The sequence below is a fragment of the Oratosquilla oratoria genome, chromosome 4 (assembly GCF_046742065.1).
Source record: "Oratosquilla oratoria isolate Oo_2021 chromosome 4, ASM4674206v1, whole genome shotgun sequence".
NCBI classification, from domain to species: Eukaryota; Metazoa; Arthropoda; class Malacostraca; order Stomatopoda; family Squillidae; genus Oratosquilla; species Oratosquilla oratoria.
The window spans coordinates 27,235,677-27,258,811 of NC_134780.1; the positions used below are offsets into that span (position 1 = coordinate 27,235,677).

At 39.2% G+C, this 23,135-nt stretch overlaps 1 protein-coding gene across 3 annotated transcripts in view; it reads right to left on the reverse strand.

Moving 5' to 3' along the window:
• The window catches only part of obe (activating signal cointegrator 1 complex subunit obelus), a 64,525-nt gene that overhangs the window by 14,816 nt on the left and 26,574 nt on the right, over positions 1–23,135 (reverse strand). For all 3 annotated transcript variants that reach the window (XM_076183746.1, XM_076183747.1, XM_076183749.1), the window contains exons 14-35: positions 22,120–22,309; positions 21,827–21,939; positions 20,545–20,793; positions 20,046–20,266; positions 18,866–18,971; positions 17,984–18,208; positions 17,359–17,448; positions 16,672–16,816; positions 15,262–15,398; positions 13,425–13,598; positions 12,432–12,657; positions 11,823–11,964; positions 11,417–11,525; positions 9,125–9,293; positions 8,152–8,372; positions 6,999–7,133; positions 6,484–6,601; positions 4,099–4,244; positions 3,393–3,513; positions 3,068–3,210; positions 2,086–2,223; positions 1,771–1,891 (exon numbers count right to left, since the gene is read on the reverse strand). In XM_076183746.1, the coding sequence (XP_076039861.1) occupies positions 1,771–1,891; positions 2,086–2,223; positions 3,068–3,210; positions 3,393–3,513; positions 4,099–4,244; positions 6,484–6,601; positions 6,999–7,133; positions 8,152–8,372; positions 9,125–9,293; positions 11,417–11,525; positions 11,823–11,964; positions 12,432–12,657; positions 13,425–13,598; positions 15,262–15,398; positions 16,672–16,816; positions 17,359–17,448; positions 17,984–18,208; positions 18,866–18,971; positions 20,046–20,266; positions 20,545–20,793; positions 21,827–21,939; positions 22,120–22,309 (3,439 nt within the window). The remainder of the gene's footprint in view (positions 1–1,770; positions 1,892–2,085; positions 2,224–3,067; positions 3,211–3,392; positions 3,514–4,098; positions 4,245–6,483; positions 6,602–6,998; positions 7,134–8,151; positions 8,373–9,124; positions 9,294–11,416; positions 11,526–11,822; positions 11,965–12,431; positions 12,658–13,424; positions 13,599–15,261; positions 15,399–16,671; positions 16,817–17,358; positions 17,449–17,983; positions 18,209–18,865; positions 18,972–20,045; positions 20,267–20,544; positions 20,794–21,826; positions 21,940–22,119; positions 22,310–23,135) is intronic.

Genomic DNA, 23,135 nt, shown 5'->3' on the forward strand with positions numbered 1-23,135 from the left:
AAGAGTAGTGGATCAGGGATTGGAGATGGTTAAAGAAAATGGAGAAAAATGGGAGGTGAGCCAGCTGTTGTTTGCGGACGACACTGCGCTTGTGGCAGGATCGAAGGTGGGATTGAGGAAGTTGGTGACAAGAGTTTGGGAGAGTGTGTGATAGAAGAAAGCTGAAGATAAATGTGGGTAAAAGTAAGGTGATGAGATGTACAAGGGGTGAAAGTGGCAGTAGACTGGAAGTGAGCATTAAGGGAGAGCGACTGGAGGAAGTGGATAGTTTTAGATACTTGGGTGCAAATGTGGCAGGAAAAGGTGGAGTGAAGGAGGAGGCAGAATGTAGATTGAGAGAAGCGAGTAAATGCCTTGGTGGATTAAAAAGTGTAATGAGGAATAGACATTTGGGAATGGATGCTAAGAGGAGACTATATGAAGGAGTGATTGTGCCAACAGCACTGTATGGGGCAGAAACATGGAACATAAGAGAGGAAGAGAGAAGGAGTTTGAATGTGTTTGAGATGAGGTGTCTGAGAAGTATGATGGGGGTTACTAGGCTAGACAGAGTGAGAAATGAGGAGGTGAGGAGGAGAACAGGGGTGGAAAGGGAGTTGGGAGATAGGGTTGATGAAAGAGTATTAGGATGGTTTGGACACATGGAAAGAATGAGTGAAGAGAGACTAGTAAAAGAGGTATGGAAGGCAGATGTGGAGGGAGTGAACATGAGGGGATATCCTAGGATGAGGTGGATGGATGGGGTGAAGGGGGCTTTGGGGAAGAGGGGAATGTCTGTTGAGGAAGGACAGTAGAGGACAGAAGACAGGGGTGAATGGGGAGTGGTTGTATATGGATGATGTTGTGATGCATGAGGTGGAATGGGCGGGGGATGGGGGGTGAGGTAGTATGTGTGAGCAAAATTTGATGCAGCCCGAAGGGATTTCTCCCCGTCTTCTCCTTTTATGCATGGGGGGATGGAGAGGGGGGGTCGCCGATTTAATGAAGCGGCCTTGCTGTGGATGTGCTGTATCCTGCAACACTGCTTCTGACCCAGGGCAGTGGACAAGATGCAGGGATGACCCGTCATCCAGGAGGTGCTAAGATAAGAGGGAGGGTGGAGGGGTGTGGAGTGTATTTAGGGATGGAATAGGTGGGAATGATTTTATGCCTTTTCCTTTTTGGCTACCTCACCTTGTAAGGGGGAAAAAGCCTTGGTATATGTATGTATGTATATATGTATGGTGACAATATTTCGATACATTAAAAATTTCCATTATATTACACACTATGGTACTGAATTTATGAACAATTTATATTCTGGAAGGTTGTTTCAAAGTTGAACAACTATAGGTATAGTATAGGATATACCTTTGATATTTACTGTTTACATAACTTTAATGTGTACTTATGCTATATATATATATATATATATATATATATATATATATATATATATATATATACTTTAAAGTACAGTGGAAGAAAATGCATAAAATAAGAAAACAAGTGAAAATGAGAATGGGTGAGAGGACATGTTGGAGAAAAATATATATACTAGAGAATGACCTATTTCGTGAGAATAGTGAACTGGGGATGAAATGGCAGGAAGAAAGAACAGAAAAAAAAAAAAAAAAAGAGAAGTATTAATATCTTTCCATGAGCAAGTGAATTTTAAGATGCAATAAATATAGTAATAGTAACAACAAACCAGTTCACTTGTGTTTACAGTTATGAAAGCACTGGTAATTAACAGTTCACTTAACACAACCTTCAGAGCAACAGACTTACCTGTTATGGGGAAATCCACATATCTACGAGTCTTGCCATCATAATACTCTGTACCTTTAATTACCACCAAATGTGCTGGAAAGTTCACACCCCAGGCAAGTGTTGCTGTTGTTATCAGAATCTGTTGAGGTGGATATTCATTCAAAGTTATAATTAAGAAAAACTATGCAGTCACCTATTTATAACTGAAATTGAACCTTTCCATGGAGACAGATTGTGCACAACTGGAAGTCACTAAAATGAAAAGCAGCCAGATATAAAACTTTATTTTCTTATTATTATGATAAGAAAATAAACCTTATTTTCATTCATTACCTGAATCTTTTGGTTGACGAAAAGCTCCTCTACAATCTTGCGGTCTTTCTCGACCAAGCCAGCATGATGGAGGCCTATACCAAATGCCAAGCAGAGTCTTAAATTCTCATCCTTAATGCTTGTTAAAATCTGGTCCATCTGCAAAACATCATATGGTATAAATTTTCATTTTTCCCTAAAGAAACATTACACCGCTGTATAAACTGCCTTCTGGTCCCAATTCACTCTTGCAGTCTTTACATGAATTCCTGATATTGTTTACCTGTTTACCCTTCCACTATCTTTCCTCCATATTCATCTTGTATGACCCACTATTATGCAAAACACTTCCAAGGTATATGAAGCTTTCCAAGACCTCAACGTCCTCACCACATGTATGGGCAAAATGAAATGCGTCATCCAACAAACCCTCTAACACCTGAACCTCGGTTTTACATTAATATATAATTTTCCTTGTTCCACCATGTTCCCATGCATGTCATAAAAGGTAACTTGACGGGGTAGAGTTAAGGAACTGGGAATATCCCTTTCTGTGTTTCTTCTCCAAGAAAAGTCAAGCTATGCAGTTAGAGGAAAGGGGCCATTGCTATACACATATGCTTGAAAAACAATGTGTGTCATCTTATATGCATGTGTAATAAAGGTCTTCTTTCCCTTATACAGGGGCTGTAGCCTAGTCAAAGGGCACACCCATAGAAATCAACTTTTTTTCCCCATCTCAGCAACTTGGGGATGAAAAGGGTGTCATGTCATACTGGAAGTATGAAGTTAATTCTATTTTCTTTCTTTTCCTGTTGACGTTTCCCATTTTCATATGGGGTCGCCATTTGAAAATGGGAAATGTCAACAGGAAAAGAAAGAAGATAGAATTAGCTTCATACTTACAGTGTGACATGACACCCCCTTCATCTCCGAGTTGCTGGGGGTGTCATATGAAGCTAATTCTATAACAATGATTATTATTTTTCCCCCACCCCCATACCTCATGGTCAGGCATGTGCAGCCACTGCTTGGGATTGGCCTCTGTCACAACGAAACCCATTAGGTCTAATGCAGTCAGACGTGTTTGCCTTCTTGATGACACAAAGACTAGCACAGGCTTTTCTGGGGAGTGCTGTCTAATTGCTGTTGTGAATATGAGTAAACAACACAAATATTAATAAGATTGTTCATTACTCCTGCTCCCTTTCAATATGTCCATTTCATAAATATGTCAAATAACATAAAACTTAAAAACATAAATGTCATTATAATTCCCTGATTTTTGTCTCGTGAAAGAACATTCAAAATGAACATGCTCAACATACCTTGGAAAGTTGGCTTGTTCATGGTGGCCATACGTGGACAGTAGTGTTTTCCTGGAAATCCGCTGATGTGTACCTCTAAAGGAACAGGTCGCACTGATGGGCGGAAGTTGTACAGACCCATCTATGGTACAATTGACATTAAAAGGTAAGGTCATTGCACAATATCATGATATAATTGAAAATTAAAAAGCTATCTTTGCTTTGCTTTAGGAATGGAGTATGTGGAGATGAAATGGGTGAGAGTGGGTTTATGTCTTTTGACTTTGGTTACCTCCCTTGTAAGGGGGAAAAAGCTGGTGGTATATGCATGTAAAAAACAATCTTATTACAATGAAATATTTGATAGTTCAACAAGATTTAATGAACCAAAAAGAAAGAGAAAATATATATATATATATATATATATATATATATATATATATAAATATACATACATACATACATACATATACCAATGGCTATTTCCCTCTTACAAGGGAGGTAGCCAAAAAACAAAGGCATAAAATCCACTCCCACCCATTTCATCCCCACATACTCCACTCCCATTCATCCCCCTCCCTCTTATCTTGGCTCTCCCTGGATGACTACAAAAAGAGCACTGTAAATAAATAGAAATATACATATACACACAAACATGCACACACACACACACACACACACACATATATCTAAAATTCTACATCAATAACAAATGCCTATGAATTACCGTTCCAATGCCCAGCCAATCAGCCAAGTCCTTAGCATTGGCTAAAGCTGTTGAAAGTCCAATGACTCTCAGTTTCTTAGTTGTGTGGTTCGAAATGAAGTTTGTACGAGAAACAATGACTTCTAGAACAGGACCACGATCCTCCCCTGCAGAAATCAAATAAACTGTTAGCACGTCGTGTAATGGCTCTCACTCTTGTTCTATTTCAAGTCTGCTAGCAACTTGCTCTATTTGAAGTTACTCCCAGATTTTGTTAAATACACATATAAAAAAGTCCTTTCCCAACTTGAACATAACATGAAAATGACAGGTTTGCAGTTCTGTGCAAGAGCCCTCAGTCTCAAACATCCAAAAACTAAACCAACTAACCATAATGGCAGAGGTTAAAATGAAGTCGCATGGACAAACAAACAGCAACAGACCTACTGGTCCTAACATGGCTGTTTCGGTACCTAATTTATCATTAACCCTTTGGCTGCCCGATGCTGGGAGGATTTATGTTTCCGAAAAATTGCATTTTACCCATAATATATGAAGTGTCTATTTCCTTCTTTTGCATAATATTCTGATGTTGTGGACACCATTCCCAATCCAAATATATCAATATTAGCTTTCTGAGATAATTCATATATTTATTATGAATATTTTTTTTCTGAAAAATGAAAATTTTGGGGAATAATAAAAAAAAAAAATTAAAAATACAAGTCATTCTTTTGTATGCCAGTAATACTCAGTAAGGTAGATAATGACCATATGTTATAGGAACAGTGATATAGAGACACAGAAGTTGGTCCTGAAGAAAAAAAAATTACGTAAAAATTTATTTCTTAGGGTACCTAAATTTTCTATCAATAAAACGATTATTCACACATTTTACCATATCACATCTAGCCTATCATAATTTTCTATAACTGGAAGTATTGTAACTAGAATATTTTAAGGCTAAATCGTTTATTGAGAATATATATACGATCGATCAAAACTTTTTTCAGTCGTCTGCAGCTGCTACTGAAGAGAATTACCATACGCTATTATTTGTGGGTAAAAGTAAGGTGATGAGATGTACAAGGGGTGAAAGTGGCAGTAGACTGGAAGTGAACATTAAGGGAGAGCGACTGGAGGAAGTGGATAGTTTTAGATACTTGGGTGCAAGTGTAGCAGGAAAAGGTGGAGTGAAGGTGGAGGTAGAATGTAGATTGAGAGAAGCGAGTAAATGTCTTGGTGGTTTAAAGAGTGTAATGAGAAATAGACATTTGGGAATGGATGCGAAGAGGAGACTGTATGAAGGAGTGATTGTGCCAACAGCACTGTATGGGGCAGAAACGTGGAATATAAGAGAAGAAGAGAGAAGGAGTTTGAATGTGTTTGAGATGAGGTGTCTGAGAAGTATGGCGGGGGTTACTAGGCTAGATAGAGTGAGAAATGAGGAGGTGAGGAGGAGAACAGGGGTGAAAAAGGATTTGGGAGAGAGGGTTGATGAAAGAATATTAGGATGGTTTGGACACATGGAAAGAATGAGTGAAGAAAGACTAGTAAAAGAGGTATGGAAGGCAGATGTGGAGGGAGTGAACATGAGGGGACGTCCTAGGATGAGGTGGATGGATGGGGTGAAGGGGGCTTTGGGGAAGAGGGGAATGTCTGTTGAGGAAGGAAGGGAGAGGACGGAAGACAGAGGTGAGTGGAGAATGGTTGTATATGGATGATGTTGTGACTGCATGAGGAGGAATGGGCGGGGGGGGGGGTAGTATGTGTGAGTAAATTTTGACGCAGCCCGAAGGGATTTCTCCCCGTCCTCTCCTTATATGCAAAGGGGGACGGAGAGGGGGGGTCGCCGATTAAATGAAGCGGCCTTGCTGTGGATGTACTGTGTCTTGTGACACTGCTTCTGACCCAGGGCGGTGGGCGGGGTGCAGGGATGACCCGTCATCCAGGAGGTGCTCAGATGAGAGGAAGGGTGGGAGGGGTGTGGAGTGTATTTGGGGATGAAATGGGTGGGAGTGTTTTTATGCCTTTCCCTTTTTGGCTACCTCCCTTGGAAGGGGGAAAAAGCCTTGGTATATGTATGTATGTATGTATTATTTGTGGAAAAAATCATTATATTTCCTATTTCTTAGTGATTGTAAAACAACTACTCAACATATGAATGACAAAACTTAGCTATGAATCATATATTCGGCCTTTTATGCAGGTTTAAAAAAATATCTAAAGTTTGTTCAATCAGATAATGATCCATGTTCATGCCATGACACCTTAAATAACAACAAAAGATGGATACCAAACTTGATCATTACATTCATTATTCCACCATTAAAGTATATTATACTTCATGAATGCTTTCATCAATAACTAGTTCTTTATGTCATATTATGTTGATAAAGTTCTTACCAAGAAGGTGGATCTCATCAATGATAATCAGCGCTACCTCCTTGACATAGTTTCTTGTTTGCCATGACCTGGAGATTCCATCCCATTTCTCAGGTGTCGTTATGATGACATGTGAAGCCTGCAGGGCAAAAGGAAACAAAAAAGTTGGAAAGACTACCCCAACATATCCAAGTGTTAACTGTCATATTCTCTTGTATTTACATATTTGTTTTCAATAATATATTTATTTTCCTTTGTAATGTGTAATTTCATTCGCCATGTGTGAATTATCCTGACATTCATATTTGTTTTGATAGTTTGAGTAAATGACCGACCCTACTAGGTTTTGAACCATGGATTGTGCCTGATATCACTGTATCAGCATGGGTTTGCAAACACTCAGTTTACAGTTTGAATCCCAGCAGGGTTATTCATTTATTCACTGATATCTTGTTCATTCCTTTTCTTCTTTTGCAATACAACCCCTAGACAGATTCAACTTATACATCACATGAGACACAATCCCATTTCCTTACCTGGATGGCTCGTGCATCTGGAGTGACGTCACCAGTTAGTTCTACCACGACTTTATTCAACTTCTCCCCTAAGCGCACTTTCCAATCCTCCACACGTTCCCTTACCAATGCTTTCAAGGGTGCAATATACACAATCTGTGGGAGTAAATGAATTAAAGTAAACATTCCCAACTTCCCTCAAAAGCAAAGACAGGCTAAGTAGTCATACTCATACAAAGGATGCAACCACACTTATCGAGGGGATGACCATAAAAGGATACACCCACATCAGCTCATATTACCCATCTCAACACCTTAAGCTTGAAGAGTCGCCTCTTCATCAGCCTCTGTTGGTCATGACTGACCATGGGTAAATATGTCCATCCATTAGTTTTCCAGACTGTCTGCTCGGTTTGAGCAACGCCTCTTATGACTGTATAGACCGATGTGAGAGTGACAGTCACGGTTGCATAGGTTGCATCTGTGTGTTGATTCTGGTCTGTTGACTGTCATTCCCTTTCTGTGAGCTTGCTTTTCTGCTGCCATGGCAGACAACTTCTCTTCACCAGTCAACAGCTGTTTGTGAAGTGTGCTTCTCCAGCTGGTGTGGTCAGCTGCCATGTTCTCCCTCATCATAAATGCTGTGAGACACAGCTCTTCCATAGCATGGTCCAACAACTTGTGCTAGTTTATTTCCAATGCTTCATTAGGTGGCATTCTTCCTAAACATTCACTCCAAAAGTTTTACAAAGTAGATGACAACATCTTTTCAAGATGTGTTAAACTTTCATTCATTCACAATCTTCCTCCATTTACCATGTTACACAAACATTCCTTGAGCATCCAAGGCGCCCTTTACTTTGACCATCAACCTCATTTTTTATCTTTCTCTCTAGTTCCCTCCATCTACACTCACCTTCCACAATCTTTTTGTTAGTATTTCCTCACTCATTCTTTCCCTATGTCCAAGCTACCTGAGCACTCAAGACAACAATTATTATTGCTATTCCCTCTTCTACTGACTATCCCTAAACAAATTTATTCACATGAAGAAAACTCCATCCAGATTTATCTGCCTGAACTAAGTGCCTTCTCTGAATCTCTTTCTGGTAGTTCCCAGGTTATTTCACTCATGTGTCAGTTCTAAGCATAATCAGGCAGCAACACAACTCACCTTGGCATTTTCCTGTTCCCGGAAGACTCTAAACATTGCAATTTCTGCTGCAATGGTTTTGCCAGATCCAGTTGGTGCCCCCAAGAGGACGTTATTGTCCGTGTGATAAAGGCAATGGAAAAGTTGGGTCTGGATAGGATTGAAGTGTGAGAAGGGGTAGAGTTCCTCTAATGCCTTGCTGTCCAGAGCAGTGATGGGCAGTGGATTCAAATCCAGAAGAGCTGAAATATAAAAACAATAATGACTGTTGCCTTAAGTTTCACTGATCAGAAACCTGCAGCCTCAAAGTGGCCAGCCTGTTCCTGGACCATCCTATACATCCCTTGGATGAAATGTAGGACTGTTATCCATGTTGTGTTTTATGTCACTAGTTTATAGGAGTAGGAGGAGGGGAGCAGTCATCAGATGTTAGCTCTCCTTACAAGAAAAGGTGGAAGAATTATGGTTCAAGTTTATAGAGAGATCTTGGACCTGGTCCTGTGACCAAATTTCATGAAGGATTTTTTAAGATGGACAGCAGGGATCCTCTCTTGTGCCTATCATGGAAGAACCACCACTTTCAGGTACTTTTCACTGGTCTTGGTTGGAAAAGTCATATTGAAACATTGTTCAATTCCATTGAAGTCTGATCCTCTCAAACAATCATTCAGTATTCCTGTAGACAACCATCACAAATCCATGGGGGATAGGGGAAAAGAAAAGAAAAGAAAAGAAAGAAAAAAAAAAAAAAAAAAAAAGAGAAAGACAAAGAGAGAGAGACAGAAAGAGAGGGAGAGGGTGGGATAGTAGGAGAGAAATAGACAGAGAGAAAGACAGACATAGAGCAAGATATTCTAACTCATAATTATAAGATTTAACTCTTAATTATAAGATTTTAATTTTGTCAAGGGAGATATTACATACATTAAAATCTTTGCAAAACAAATATGCACATGATCAAGTATCTATCTATATACAATAAAATCTAAGTTACCAGTGTGAGGCGGATGTCTCTCTGGTAGTATCAAGTGCTGAAAATCTATGACACACGACGATTCACAAGCAAGCCATTTGTCGCTGATGGCCCGGACATAATACTGATTAGGAAGTGGCTCAATGATTGGGATTGTGAACACCAGCTGCTGTGGCTCTGACCGCGCCACCTGCCAAGAGAAGGTTCCTCAGATGGTCACATGAAGCAATTGCAAAAATACCTCTAGACATTCATACATACCACAACTAACACCACAAATGTGTTACTACATTTCTCACCAGTGATTCATACATACATATACCAACGGCTTTCTCCCCCTTACAAGGGAGGTAATCAAAGTCAAAGGCATAAATCCACTCCCACCTATTTCATTCCCACATTCAGTAAAGGTAAATCTTTTAGACAACACAACAACTGTTCTCAAGTTTCATTTACTAGGTACCCAAAGACCCCACAACTGTTATACCTCAGTCTGGGTATGTAAACAACAGTTTTCATACTGGACCAGAACACATATATCCTTGTGGCTAAATGATCATTAGGTTATTAGGTTTCTTATTAAAAGCTATCCCTGGACCTTTTGTTTTCAAATTACCTTCAACACTTGAGTTTGCCTCATTCTGTATTATCCCCATCTCTATCATGCTGCATTTACTGATACATACATATACCAAAGGGTTTTTCCCCCTTACACGGGAGGTAGCCAAAAAGAAAAAGGCATAAAAACCACTCCCACCCATTCCATCCCCTACATACTCCACTCCCCTCCACCCTCTTCCCTCCCTTACATCTTGGCACCCCTTGGATGACGGGTCATCCCTGTATCCTGTCCACTGCCCTGGGTCAGAAGCAGTGTTGCAGGACACAGCACATCCACAGCAAGGCCCCTTCATTAATTTGGCAACACCCCCTCTCTGTCCTCTCATGCAGAAAAGGAGAAGACAGGAAGAAATCCCTTCAGGCTGTGTCAATTTATTTCTCATACATACTCCCTCACCCCCCCAGCATCACAGCATCATCCATACACAACCCTTCTCCATTCAGCCCTATCTTCTGATGTTAAATTTTAACTAAAGGTGAGGGTAATGGGCAGGGGACTGGAGATGATTGAAGGAAATGGAGAAAAGTGGGAGGTGAGGCAGTTGTCATTTGCTGACGACACTGCACTTGCAGCAGGGTTAGAGGAAGGATAAAAGGAGTTAGTGACAGAGTTTGTGGGAGTATGTGATAGGAGAAAGGTGAAGATAAATGTGGATAAAGGTAAGGTGATGAGATGTACAAGGGGAGAGGATGGCAGTAAGCTGGAAGTAAATCTTAAAGGAGAGAGGCTGGAGGAAGTGGATAGCTTTAGGTATTTGGGGTCACATGTGGCAGGAAAGGGAGGAGCAGAGGGGGAAGTAAATTGAAGACAAAGAAATAGGTAAATGCCTTGGGGGATTAAAAAGTGTCATGAGAAATAGGCATTTGGGAATGGATGCAAAAAGGAGATTGTATGAAGGGTGTGATTGTGCCAACGGCATTGTATGGGGCAGAGACCTAGAATATAAGAGAGGCAGTGAGGAAAAGTTCAAATGTGTTTGAGATAAAATGTCTTAGAAGTATGGAAGGAATCACAAGGTTGAATAGAGTGAGAAACAAGGAGGCGAAGAGGAGAGCTGGGGTGGAGAATATGGCAGATAGGGCTGATGAAAAAGTATTGGGATGGGTTGGACACATTGAAAGAATGACTGAAGAAAGATTAGTAAAAGAAGTGTGGAAGGCTGAGGTGGAGGGAGTGAACTTGAGGGGATGACCAAAGATGAGATGGATGGATGGGGTGAAAGGGGCACTGGGAGTGGTTATGTATGAATGATATTTTTATACTACTCAAAGGGATTTCTTCTCATCTTCTCTTTTTCTTCATGTGGGGACGGAGAGGCGGGATCAATAATTAAGTGAAGTAGCCTTACTATGGATGTGTAAATATATATATTGCAGTGTGTGAGAAATCATGTAAATTCCAAGCCATATTTCTAAGACCTTTTTCACCTCAATTTTTTTTTTTTTACATCTCTATGCTGACAAGTCATATACCACATCTCATTTGGGTTATAGGTGTAAGTACATACATATACCAAAGGATTTCCCCCACCCTACATGGGAGGCAGCCAAAAAACAAAGGCATAGAAACCACTCCCACCCATTCCATCCCCTACATACTCCACTCCCATCTACCCTCTTCCCTCCCTCTTAGGTGTTGTGCTAGTCTAACATTTGGAATTATCCTGATACAACATTGAGAACAGTACTCACCTGCTTCTTGGTGAGGGTGAAATGTTCGTGATGGTACATATGGTTGTTGACAGGGTCCTCTACCCAAATCCAGTATGTTTCTTGTGCACCATGAATTCGGTCTGACCAGCTGGTTAACATAATCAATCAATAAGTTTTATTATTTATGACTGCTTCAAAAGACAACAGTTTATATCATAAATAAAACTGAAGTTTACAAGTACCAAGACATTTTCAAACAGAAAAGGTTAGTCTGATCTTTGTCTCTTAAGAATGAAATGTAAAAGGACACATTTCACCGAGATTTTACACTCAATAGCATCTCTGATATATATATACACTAAACTCCATAGCATTCATCTAATACCTTAACTGTTGGAAATATTTCATGAAACCTCATAATAATAAATCATAAAATATGCCTTACGTAAAATCCGCTCCAATGTCCACTTTCACCCGAAGAACAGTGCGAGTGATGGGCTGTATGTTAGCCTCCATGTCCAACAGAGGGAACTGCCAAGCTGCCTGTTTGACATCTTTTCCAATACGTTCATGCCGTAATAGTTTGCCTGTTGGACAATGAATGACATGCCAATTTCTATAAAAAATCTAATATTATTTTCATCTCTTGTCTTTCACTTAAATGAAATCCCATGCTTTGACTACTATGAAAGAATAGCATAATTGTTTCTTTTTCCATGGATCATGCCAATGTAGCTTTATTAGTATTCTATTCCATCCAAGTAACAAGGGACCGGAACCTATGCCCATAGGTATATAGCTGAGGCCAAAGATGTCACCTTTCCCCTATATGCTTGGACTGTTGGGCAGGTAACAGCCACTGCTGGAAATTGGGGAAAGCAGTGTGGGATTTGAACCCACAACTAAGTGAAGGCAAGACCAGCATGCCTCCAATTATGCCACCAGCATACAGTTCTACAGTACATGCATAAATTTGGCATAACACTAACAGTATTACTCTTCTCACAAACGTATGAACACTCCTAAATATTAACACTGCCTAAGCTATACAAACCAATCTCTCTGTGATCCATGTCCCTGATCTTTTCAATAGTCAGCCTCTTGTCTTCAATCTTCTCAATGACTTCATATGTCAGCCGTGTGAACTGTTTCATGGGGCTCTCAAAGTTCCACATCTGATGCTCCAACATTTTGGCCAGTGTCAGCAAACGGCCTGCCATCAGGGGCCAATTCTTGTGCAGGACGATCTCAAAGAGAGCTCTTGCAATTCGAACAGAATTCTACAGAAAATAGGAATATAATTAATTCTCCCTTTGCATTTTTACAAGTGAGAGATATCAGACATGAAATAATGACAAGGAAAGGAGCCCCTCCTATAAAATAATATCCATTTGGAAATATAAAATGCATGCAACACCAAAATTCCTGTTGTCATCAAAGAATGACAAAGTCCCTGAAGAAACCTGAGGAATATAATTTCATGGAGGAGGTGAAGGAGGAGAATGATGAGCAGGAGGAGGAGGAGGAGGGGGGAGGAGGATGTATGAGAAGGAGGACCCTTTTACCGCATTTCAGTAAAATAAGAAATGTACTGTTTCTAAACCACATACATATACCAAGGCTTCTTCCCCCTTACATACATACATATACCAAATGTTTTTTCCCCTTATTAGTGAGGTAGCCAAAAAAATAAAGGCATAAAAACCACTACCACCCATTCCAACCCTATCACACTCCACTCCCCTCCACCCTCTTCCCTCCCTTCAAAGGATCAGAATATTAATAATAATAAAAAGTGCCTCTGGTACGTGTACATTTTCATGTCCAATACCAGCCTACTATATGCACACTCTACCCTTACACTAAAACCCTTTTGTACATCCACCCAGCATGAAGACAGGCTAGATTTGTGTGGCAGAAGAGAACACACCAATAACCTCAGGGTCTCTCCTAAGGTTGGGGCTGTCCATAGTAGTGTGAGAGGTGGCAGTAAACTTACACTAACTTTATGGATGATTCCCACACCCAAAGTAAGTAAAAGAATTACCTCCGTGATGTAATGCATGTCTGAGACAAGTGAGAAGCCTTCCACCCGGATCCTGGAGATGTGTGTCTGCAGAAGGACGTTCACCTTGCCGAAGGTATTTTCTACGCCTCCCTTGGCCAAAACTTCGCAGTTCTTGTGCAAGTCATCCAACTCGTTGAGTTCTTCATCTCGGACCTGCATGAAACGATCAAGTTGTGTAAGACTATGAGAAAAATCTTTCCTACAATAGATCATGAATTTAATAAAGTGATAAACATCTGTTACATAATAAAATATGACTATGATACTAGGGATTCTCCTTTCTGTAGTTTTTTCCATAAAGTGACAAGATATGCTATGGCTGAGTCAAAGGATACACTCATCCCAGAACAATCCTAAATCCATTCATAATGAAGTATATATATACATGTGATTGTGATTCAGTTTAACATTGCAAACTCCCCCCTATCAGAAGGCTATGATGGTACCCCTTACAGAGGACGCTGTAGTGTTTTATGAATCATACCCTTGGTCCAACTCACTGGGGGCAGGGTTTGAACTGCTGTCACCTTGACCTCAGCAACAAATAGTGATGCTCTAACTCTTTCAGCCAGTTGATCTAAGATGAGTGACTTGATTCTGTTCAACATTGCAAAAATTCCTCCTATCAGGCAGCTAGAATGGTTCCCTTATGGAGGACTTTGTACATACATACATACATACATACATATACCAAGGATTTTTTCCCCTTACAAGGGAGGTAGCCAAAAAGGAAAAGGCATAAAATCATTCCCACCCATTCCATCCCTGAATACACTCCACATCCCTCCACCCTCCCTCTTTTCTTAGCACCTCCCGGATGACGGGTCATCCACACATTATTTTGTCTATGATAGAGGAAAACTCTGTTCATAGAGAAATGATGACACTTTTATACTACGACTGTCCCTCTGTTATGCTGTCTCCCAACCCCTTGCTGCTGTCCTGTACCATTTCTCTGAGTATTCATTTTCTGTGGTGGGGGAAAAGAATACTGCCACCAAGTAATTCCACTTGGATCGTAAGAGGCGAGAAGAAAGGGACAGGGATTGGGACTAGGCATCCTTCTTGTAGCCCCACAGGGGACATTCCTAAACGAAAAAAGTAAAGGAAGACTTTGTAGGATGGAATTTAATGAACCCTGCCCTTGGTCCAATTTGCAGGTGGCAGGATTCAAACTACTGTCACCTTGACCTGTGCCACAAGTGGCAACATCCTAACCTGCTTGGTCAGTAAGCATGCCTTGATCTAGGATGATTTGGTTTAATGTCACAAACTCCTCCCTATTGGTAGGCTAGGACAGTGCCCTTTACAGTGGATGTTGTAGAATGGAATTTAATGAACCATGCCCTTGGTTCAACTCACCCCAAGCAGGGTTCAAATCATCATCATCTTGACCTTCACTGCAAGTAACGACGCCCTAACCCGCTCTCACAGAGGCCTAGGATGATGCTTCTTATGGAAGACTTTTTGAAGCAAGGATATTGGTGTAGTATGCCCTTACTATGCATTTGCATGCTACCAGGTAGGACTTGAACTGCCTCCATGCCTGACCTCTACCAATTACATCAACTGGAGTTATAGTCAATAAATGGATCCATCAGCTCAAGGCCTCAGATGGGAGGAACAGTTGAATGTATTCCATTTATGTTGGATGTAGATGAGTATCTATATACCAAAAGATTCCTTCCCCTTTATATGGGAGGTAGGGAGGTAGCCTTACAAGGTGTGCACTTACTGCTCACCACTGTACTTGAACAAAATAATATGTGGAAAAAAAACAAAAAAAATTATACTTTGAGCACTTTTAACCTCTCACCTTGATCTGATTAAACTCTGAACTCTGTGACACTAATGAAAGCATGTCACTTTCATTCATAATTGGATTTAAGAACTCATTAAACACCTCCACTGTGTCATACTTGATGTAGAACTGACTTGCCACTCGTCCCATATCTGAAAGACAGAGAAGTTTCGATCACCACATCTGCAGATACAGAACTCAATAAAGTGTTTTGTGGATCTGTTGAAAGCATATAACAAAGTAGGTAGGAAAAGAGTATGGTATCAGTAGGGGGTAGAAATTAAAAGGCAGAGAATAGGCTTTTATGAGATGTGTGAAAGTTGTGCAGATAGTAACTAGGAACATGAAATATCTGAAGTAAAATGTCAAAACATATGAGGGTCTAGGTCAGTGTTTCTCAACCAGGGTTCCCCAGAACGCTAAGGTTCCGCAAAAGGTCCCTAAGGGTTCCATGAGAACAAGTGAGATAAGCTAATGCACTTTTGATTTTTTATTCAATTTCATATATGTAATATAATTAAACACATACGACATATTCTTGGTTATTGTAATAATGTAATATAGACATCATTCTATCTAACCTATTATTATGATAAAAAATCAAATGAGAAAGATATGGTATACAGATGCTCCTCAACTTACGTTTTAGTTACGTTCCGAACGGCCGAACGTAACGTGAAAATGAACGTAAGTTGTTACTGTACGTTCCAGTAATGTATGACCGTTCATAGTGTACTATACATCCATAAATTCTATTACCGTATCTTATAAAACACCCCTAAATAATTAATTATAAACATAACATTGTAAAATAATAACATTAATTTCAAATAAATTAAATTCAAGCAACATAAAGTGAGATGGTGGAGGAGGAGGAGGGGGAGGAGGAGGAGGAGGAGGCAAGGCACGTTCAGTCTGTCATTTGTGCCATGTAAACAATGGATGCAGTGTTATGCATAAGTATCGTTTGAACGTCTCGTACTACGGAGAGTGCGCTAAACTAAAAAATTCACTAAAAAAAATTTTTTTTACAGTTTTTTTTTACAGTCAGTTCAAACGTAAAATCGAAAAAACGTAAAACGAATTAACGTAAGTAGAGGAGCGTCTGCATATGTTTTTTTTGTGCACGGGTTCCTTGAGACATGCAATTTATTTCAAAGGTTACGGAAGGGTAAAACGGTTGAGAAACACTGGTCTAGATGGAAGACTCCAAGACATACACCCACCCTACACCCATTGCTTCCGACCACAGCAGGCAGTGGGTAAGGGACAAGGATGACCCTTCATCTATATACCTCCCCCCCCCCCCAAAAAAAAAGGCATTAAATGCATAAATACCCACTGCAATGTAACTCTTCTATTCTGAAATATAAACTGAAACTCCTATTAAGATTTTTTGAGTATGATGACTAGGTACCCTCTCACCAGTAATATGCAGGTAGCCAGCACCTTCATCATAGCGAACCATGCGAGCTTTGTCCAATGCCCTTGCAGTCTTGACTATCAACTCACGTCGGAAGCCTTCTAAAGTTGGGTCCTGTTGTGCATCTTTGTACATCAATCCATAAACCTAAGGAAAAAGGACAAATAATTAGATTTATTTTCAGCCACATTCCAGTGAAACCTATTTTCCTGACACCTCTCTCACCCTCTGAGCAGCATATATATGAGTATATCGTAAAAGGCTTTATAAGAAGAGTGGCCAAGACGAAGCACATACCCACCCTACCACCATCCAAAAAATACATTCATTGTGCCTTCCATCTTAGCACCTTGTGAATGAATCTTTGTCCTCCACCACACTGCTCAGGTCAGAAGCAATGCAGCAAGACACAGCACTTCCACAGTGGGTCCAACATTCGGAGCTTGTTTACCTCCACCATTTCCTTATGTGGTGCCAGACATTCCCCATTTACCCCATCCGCCCATCCCCTCACATTCACTCCATCCACCTCCACCTTCCACCACATGAAAGAGCCCACTATTGGCCCCTTGCAGAATATGAAACAACTGCTTTTGTGAGCAAACATTTTTCAAAACAAATATTAAGCACCTGGTACACTTATATACTAAATTTTTTTTTTAATCATTACACAAAGGACTGGATCCTACCTGAGGGTTTTTACGCATCCGGACATATAGATACGAGTAACTCATCCATTCAATGGCCTCGTCTATGTTTGTCACATTACCTAATGCAACCTGAAGAACAAAGGGCATCATTATGAACTACATATAAACTGTCAAGTGATGCAGCATTTTTTATCATCAGTATACTGGTTATAGTTTAAGATTGTGAAATTAGCCATACCGATAGGTATTAAAATAAGTAGACTAAGGCTGAATGTCCATATTATCCATCAGTTTTTCTATTTTACATATAAGAGAATATATGAGAGAGAGAGAGAGAGAGAGAGAGAGAGAGAGAGAGAAACATTAACAAAACACTAACACTTAAAAAGAAAAATCACAAAATCTTTGATATATTTATTTCACACTGATTTCCATAAACCCACCCCCATGCAAACTGTTGTGCTTACAAAAACAGATAAATGAATAAACCGAAAAGATAAATAAACAAATAAATAACATGAATCTATATACCAAGGGCTTCTTCCCCTCATAAGGGGAGGTAGCCAGCCAAGGCATACCCCCAACCATTCTAGTCCTATCCACCACCCATTATTTCCCTCTCATCTTAGCTCTTCTTGGACAAATAAATAAATAATGTACTAACCTCTGCATTAAGGTTATCGGCCAAGTGCTTTATGAATGAACTTTCAATAGGATACTGGTTGGTAAGGAGAGCAAGGTAGTGAGTCAGTTTATCATGGGTGGTGATGATTGTTCCGTGACCACTCTTGTCAAACTGGGGTCTACCAGCACGGCCAAAGATCTGTAGTACATCCAGTATGCCAAGATCTACCACTGTACCCTGTTTACTATCATAGATTTCTGTGCCCTGTGGAATAAAAAGTGAATGTATTAAAATATAATTTTAAGTGTTAATTAAATGCCATTCTTCTGTTCCTTTCACAGAAAAAAATAAAAAAATAAAATAAAAATAAATAAATAAATAAAATACAAAATATTAACTCCTGAAGCAGGTCAGACCCATAGAACTCTTGATGAAAGTATCAAGGACCAATGATGAATATCTATATGAGGTGGCCCTGCAGTATACACACTGGACCAGCAATAGCTGATATCTATCACTGGTTAAAAAAAAAATAATAATAAATAAATAAATAAATAAATAAATAAATAAATAAATAAAATAAAATAAATAATAATAATAAAAAAGTAAAATAAATAAATAAGATAAAAATAAAATAAATAAATAAATAAGATAAAAATAAAATAAAATGTAAATGAATAAAATAAAAAATAAAATTTGAAAAATTAAGTAGCTGAGTTACAATAAAATGAACTACAGGGGTTATGGAAAAATCTAGGTAAATGCTCACATCCCTCACTTTTCATATTTCAGTAACAAAATAGAAGTGATCCTGAGGCAATGTTATTAACATGAATAGCCATAATAAAAGAGGTACTGTGTACATTAAAAAAAAATTGTTAGGACCCATAAATTTTTTTTATGCCATTTTCACTTTCTCACCTTAATGATAACAGCATGTGCTGGTAGATTGACACCCCAAGCCAACGTGGCTGTACATACCAGCACTTTAACAAGACCTTTGCTGAACAAGTTTTCTACCATTGTTCTGTTGATACAAAAGAAAATTGTTAATGGGAAAAAGGATAGGAAAAATTACACACATACATATAACAAGGGCATTTTCCCCCTTATAAGGTAGGTAGCCACAATCAAAAGGCAAAAATCTACTCCCACTCATTTCATCCCCACATACTCCACTCCCATTCACCACCCCTCCCTGTCTCTCTTCTTGGCTTCTCCTGGATAACGGGTCATCCCTGCATCTGGTCCACTGCCATGAGTCAGAACCCATGCAGCAAGACACATACTGTCTAACCCCTCCCAATCCTCCACCCACTCCCTTCCATCTCATCCTTGGTCACCCCCTCATGTTCACTCCTTTCACCTCTGGTTTCCACACTTCTTTTATTAATCTTTCTTAACTCATTCTTTCCATGTGTCCTAACCATCCCAAAACTCTTTTATCAACCCTATCTCCTGAAATATATATTAACCCCTTCAATACGGGCCAAAATCCCACGGGCAGCATTAGCTGCCAGACATGCGATGTTGCGTCATAATACTCGCATTATAAAAAATAAAGTTACCGCTGTATTGCTTGTTCTCTTTCACCCATGAATTTTGATAACCATAGAAAATATGATGAAGCCAGTTTACAGAGTATGGGGGTCACGCAGGTACAACTACAATATATATAATCAAGACGCCGACATCGGCATCCTCGCGTACCCACTTGCTCCTCATGACGCCTATGTAGGCGTCATCGTATCGAAGGGGTTAACTTATAATACAAAGAACCAAGTCCAATTCTTATTTTACTAGAGGATGTAAGAGTGAAGAACTGGTTGAGAGAAAGAGCCTCATCTTACACTGCCCTATCCTATCCATACCCAGACTCATGAGCTACCCGAGTAACTGTTGCCAGTCACCTAGGAGTTGTGTGTATCCTGGAAAAGAGGGTTGAGGCAACAGATTGGTTGAATGATTGATAAATGTCTATTTGCTCTGTTCTCACCTTCACTAAACTGGACCTTGAGCCTTCCACCCTTGGATGCTATTAACACCATATTTTTGGATGTACTCGTACATTACCACTATTGCAGCTTAAGAACTAACCCACCTGTCTGACCTCAGAAGCCCAGCATGATGAACGCCAAAACCCTTGTCAAAAAGTTCTTGAAGTTTCTTGTTGCGTGACCTGCCCATATCTTTGCGTGCCCTATGCAAATCTGGTCCATCATCTCCCATAAATTCCTGAATGGTTCCTTGCTCTTCTGCAATCTTGATCAGGTTTTCAGCTGTCCGAAGTGTTCCATTTCGGGCATGGACAAACACCATTACCTAGACAGAATATGGAATTCAGTGGTATTTTGCTGTGTGAACATTATACAAATCCATGTCTTGGAAGAAAGGGAGCAGTCATTGAAAAAAAAGTGTCACATTTTGTCATAATAAACAATCTCTTACTTTTTTCCATGGATTATACATCATATAGCAATATGTCAGCTAATGCTTCAATAAAAGTAAAGCAGAGTAGAGAAGTGAAAAGAAAACAAAAATATACGAATAAAAAAAAAAAAAATCCAGAAGCCACTTTGGCTTATGATGGTGTAACTTACCTGGTGACCCTTTTCTAAGAAGTGATAGGCTTTCTCATAGGTTACCCTATCCATGTCTTCCAGCTGCTGCAGCTTGCCTAATGATTTGATTCCAATAAAGGATAAGCCAAGTGGTACAGGGCGGAAGCGGCCATCAAAGTAAAAGAGCCCCTTGTATGGATTGACTCTGAGGAATGTAGCCACATCCAAATAGTTGGGCAGCGTAGCAGATAATCCAACTATCCGAATCATTGACTGCTGACTCTCAACCTAATTAAAGATCACAGTGAGTCATTATTGTTTCTTATAGAAAAAAAGGAACCTAATACCAAATCCTGTATTAACACAAGTAAAAAAATACTCAATGACAGTAAATCCCACTGACACATGTTCCACATTCATTGCAGTCTCTCATCTACAAAAAGATGTCCATATGCATCCAAGTCCCCCTTCAACCCATCCATCAACCTTATTCTTAACCCTCCTTTCAAGTTCAGCCCATCTACCTTAGCTTTCCACACTCTCTATCATAGTGTTTCCTCATTCATTCTTTCCATCTGCCCAAACTACCTGTGTTCTCTGATCTAACCTATTAAACAGCTCCCTTCATCCCTCCAGACTGCAATCATGCAGTATTTTTTTATGATTGGAAACTAACCTCTGCTGGGGGGAATAAATAAATAACAGAATAAAATCAGCTTTAACTTCCAATATCCCTCCTTGAATCTCTCTTTTACTATCACCATGAGTCCATCTCTACAGTACAATACTGACTCCAAGAATTAAAGCAACTGGTTATTGCCAATGAAGATAAAAAAGAAGACAAAGATGGAGAAAAAAAATCTTGTAGCACCTATCACATTTCTCAGACTTCATTCAGCCTTCTACATCATACACAATGATAATGAATATCATAATGACAATAATGAAAATCTGGGAGACTCCAGTGGAGATAACATGGGTTATATCCTTCATCTTTTAAATAACCTCTTCATAATTTTCAGCTTTAATTAGGTTTCTGACAAATTTGCAAATGCTTATAACCTTAAAAGTAATGCTTAGTGTCAAGATAAAACATTAATTTTTTTTTTCACATATTACTAGAGAGAAATGAGGGACAAAGAGAGAGAGAGAGAGAGAGAGATAGAGAGAGAGAGAATAAGGAGGGAAGAGAGAGATGGAGATTTAAAGTGTTACAATAACATAACTAGAATACCTATCATATGGTTCTAAAAGTTATTACTAAATCCTTTGCTCCATCTTCTAAATTATTAGTAATGGAGTACACAGCAGCAATTCTCACCTGTCGCAGAGTTCGGGCAACAATTGTTTCCAGCACAGGACCTCGATCCCCATGAAGTAAATGTACTTCATCAATAATGAGAAGTTTTACCAGTTGTGATAAGGATGTATCACCTATATGAGAAGATGTAGAGTGAGTATTAAACAAATGCTTACTTAATCAAACAAAACATATATACACCCTATGCCTCTTATATACTTCCTTATTTCTTCTTTGCTACCATTACACATACCCATATTGGTCCATGATAGGACTGACATTGAACAGAATATGAAAAATGCTGCAGTGCTGACCTGGTTTACGAGTTGTAACATCCCACTTCTCTGGTGTGGTGATGATCATGTTGGTAGCCATGATTTCCTGTTTGGTCAGGTGCATGTCTCCCGTCAATTCCTTTACTTGAAGACCCAAAGCCTCTAAACGCTTCCCAAAGTTACGGGCCATTTCTGCAGCCAAAGCTTTCATGGGAGCTATGTAAACAATCTGAAAACAGGGATGATATCTGACAAGGAATACTATTTTGTTTTGAATTAATAGAATGTGATAACATGAGAGATTATACAATACTTGACTGGGCAAAATTATTTCATGGCATGTAAAACAGTGCACCTATACACATGCATAAACTTGTAGAAATATAATGATGATATGGCTTAACATTATAAACTCCCCCCCTATTGGGAGACTGATGGTGCCCTTTACAAAGGACTTTATATATATATATATATATATCTATATATGTGTATACATACATATATATGTATATATATAAATATATATATATATATACATATATACAGTATATATTCATATATGTATATACATACATATATATGTATATACGTATATATACATATATATATATATACATATATATATATATATATATATATATATATATATATATATATATATATATATATATACAGTAGCCGCGAAAAGTTTGGGCGCAAAATTATAGGCGCCCCAACTTTCCCCTAAACTCAAAACATGCAAAAAATACAACTTTCCACCCAAACTTTTCGCTATTTTTCAATGCTAGCGTTTGTACCCGTATTTAGCCGAGACAATACACACTATTTGGCAACTCTGTTTAGGCGCACTCGATGTCACATGGAGTCACTTTCTAAACATCTCTCACGGAGAGTAGTCTTTTTGCGGTGGTCTCTGTTTTTGTGCCTTGATATCTCCATAATGGGAAGTGGTAAAGAGCTGGAAAGAGACACAGTTGTTACAATCATAACCCTCTATAAGGAGGGTTATAAGTGTAAAGATATTGCTACTCTTGTGCGTCAAGTACAAAAGTGGA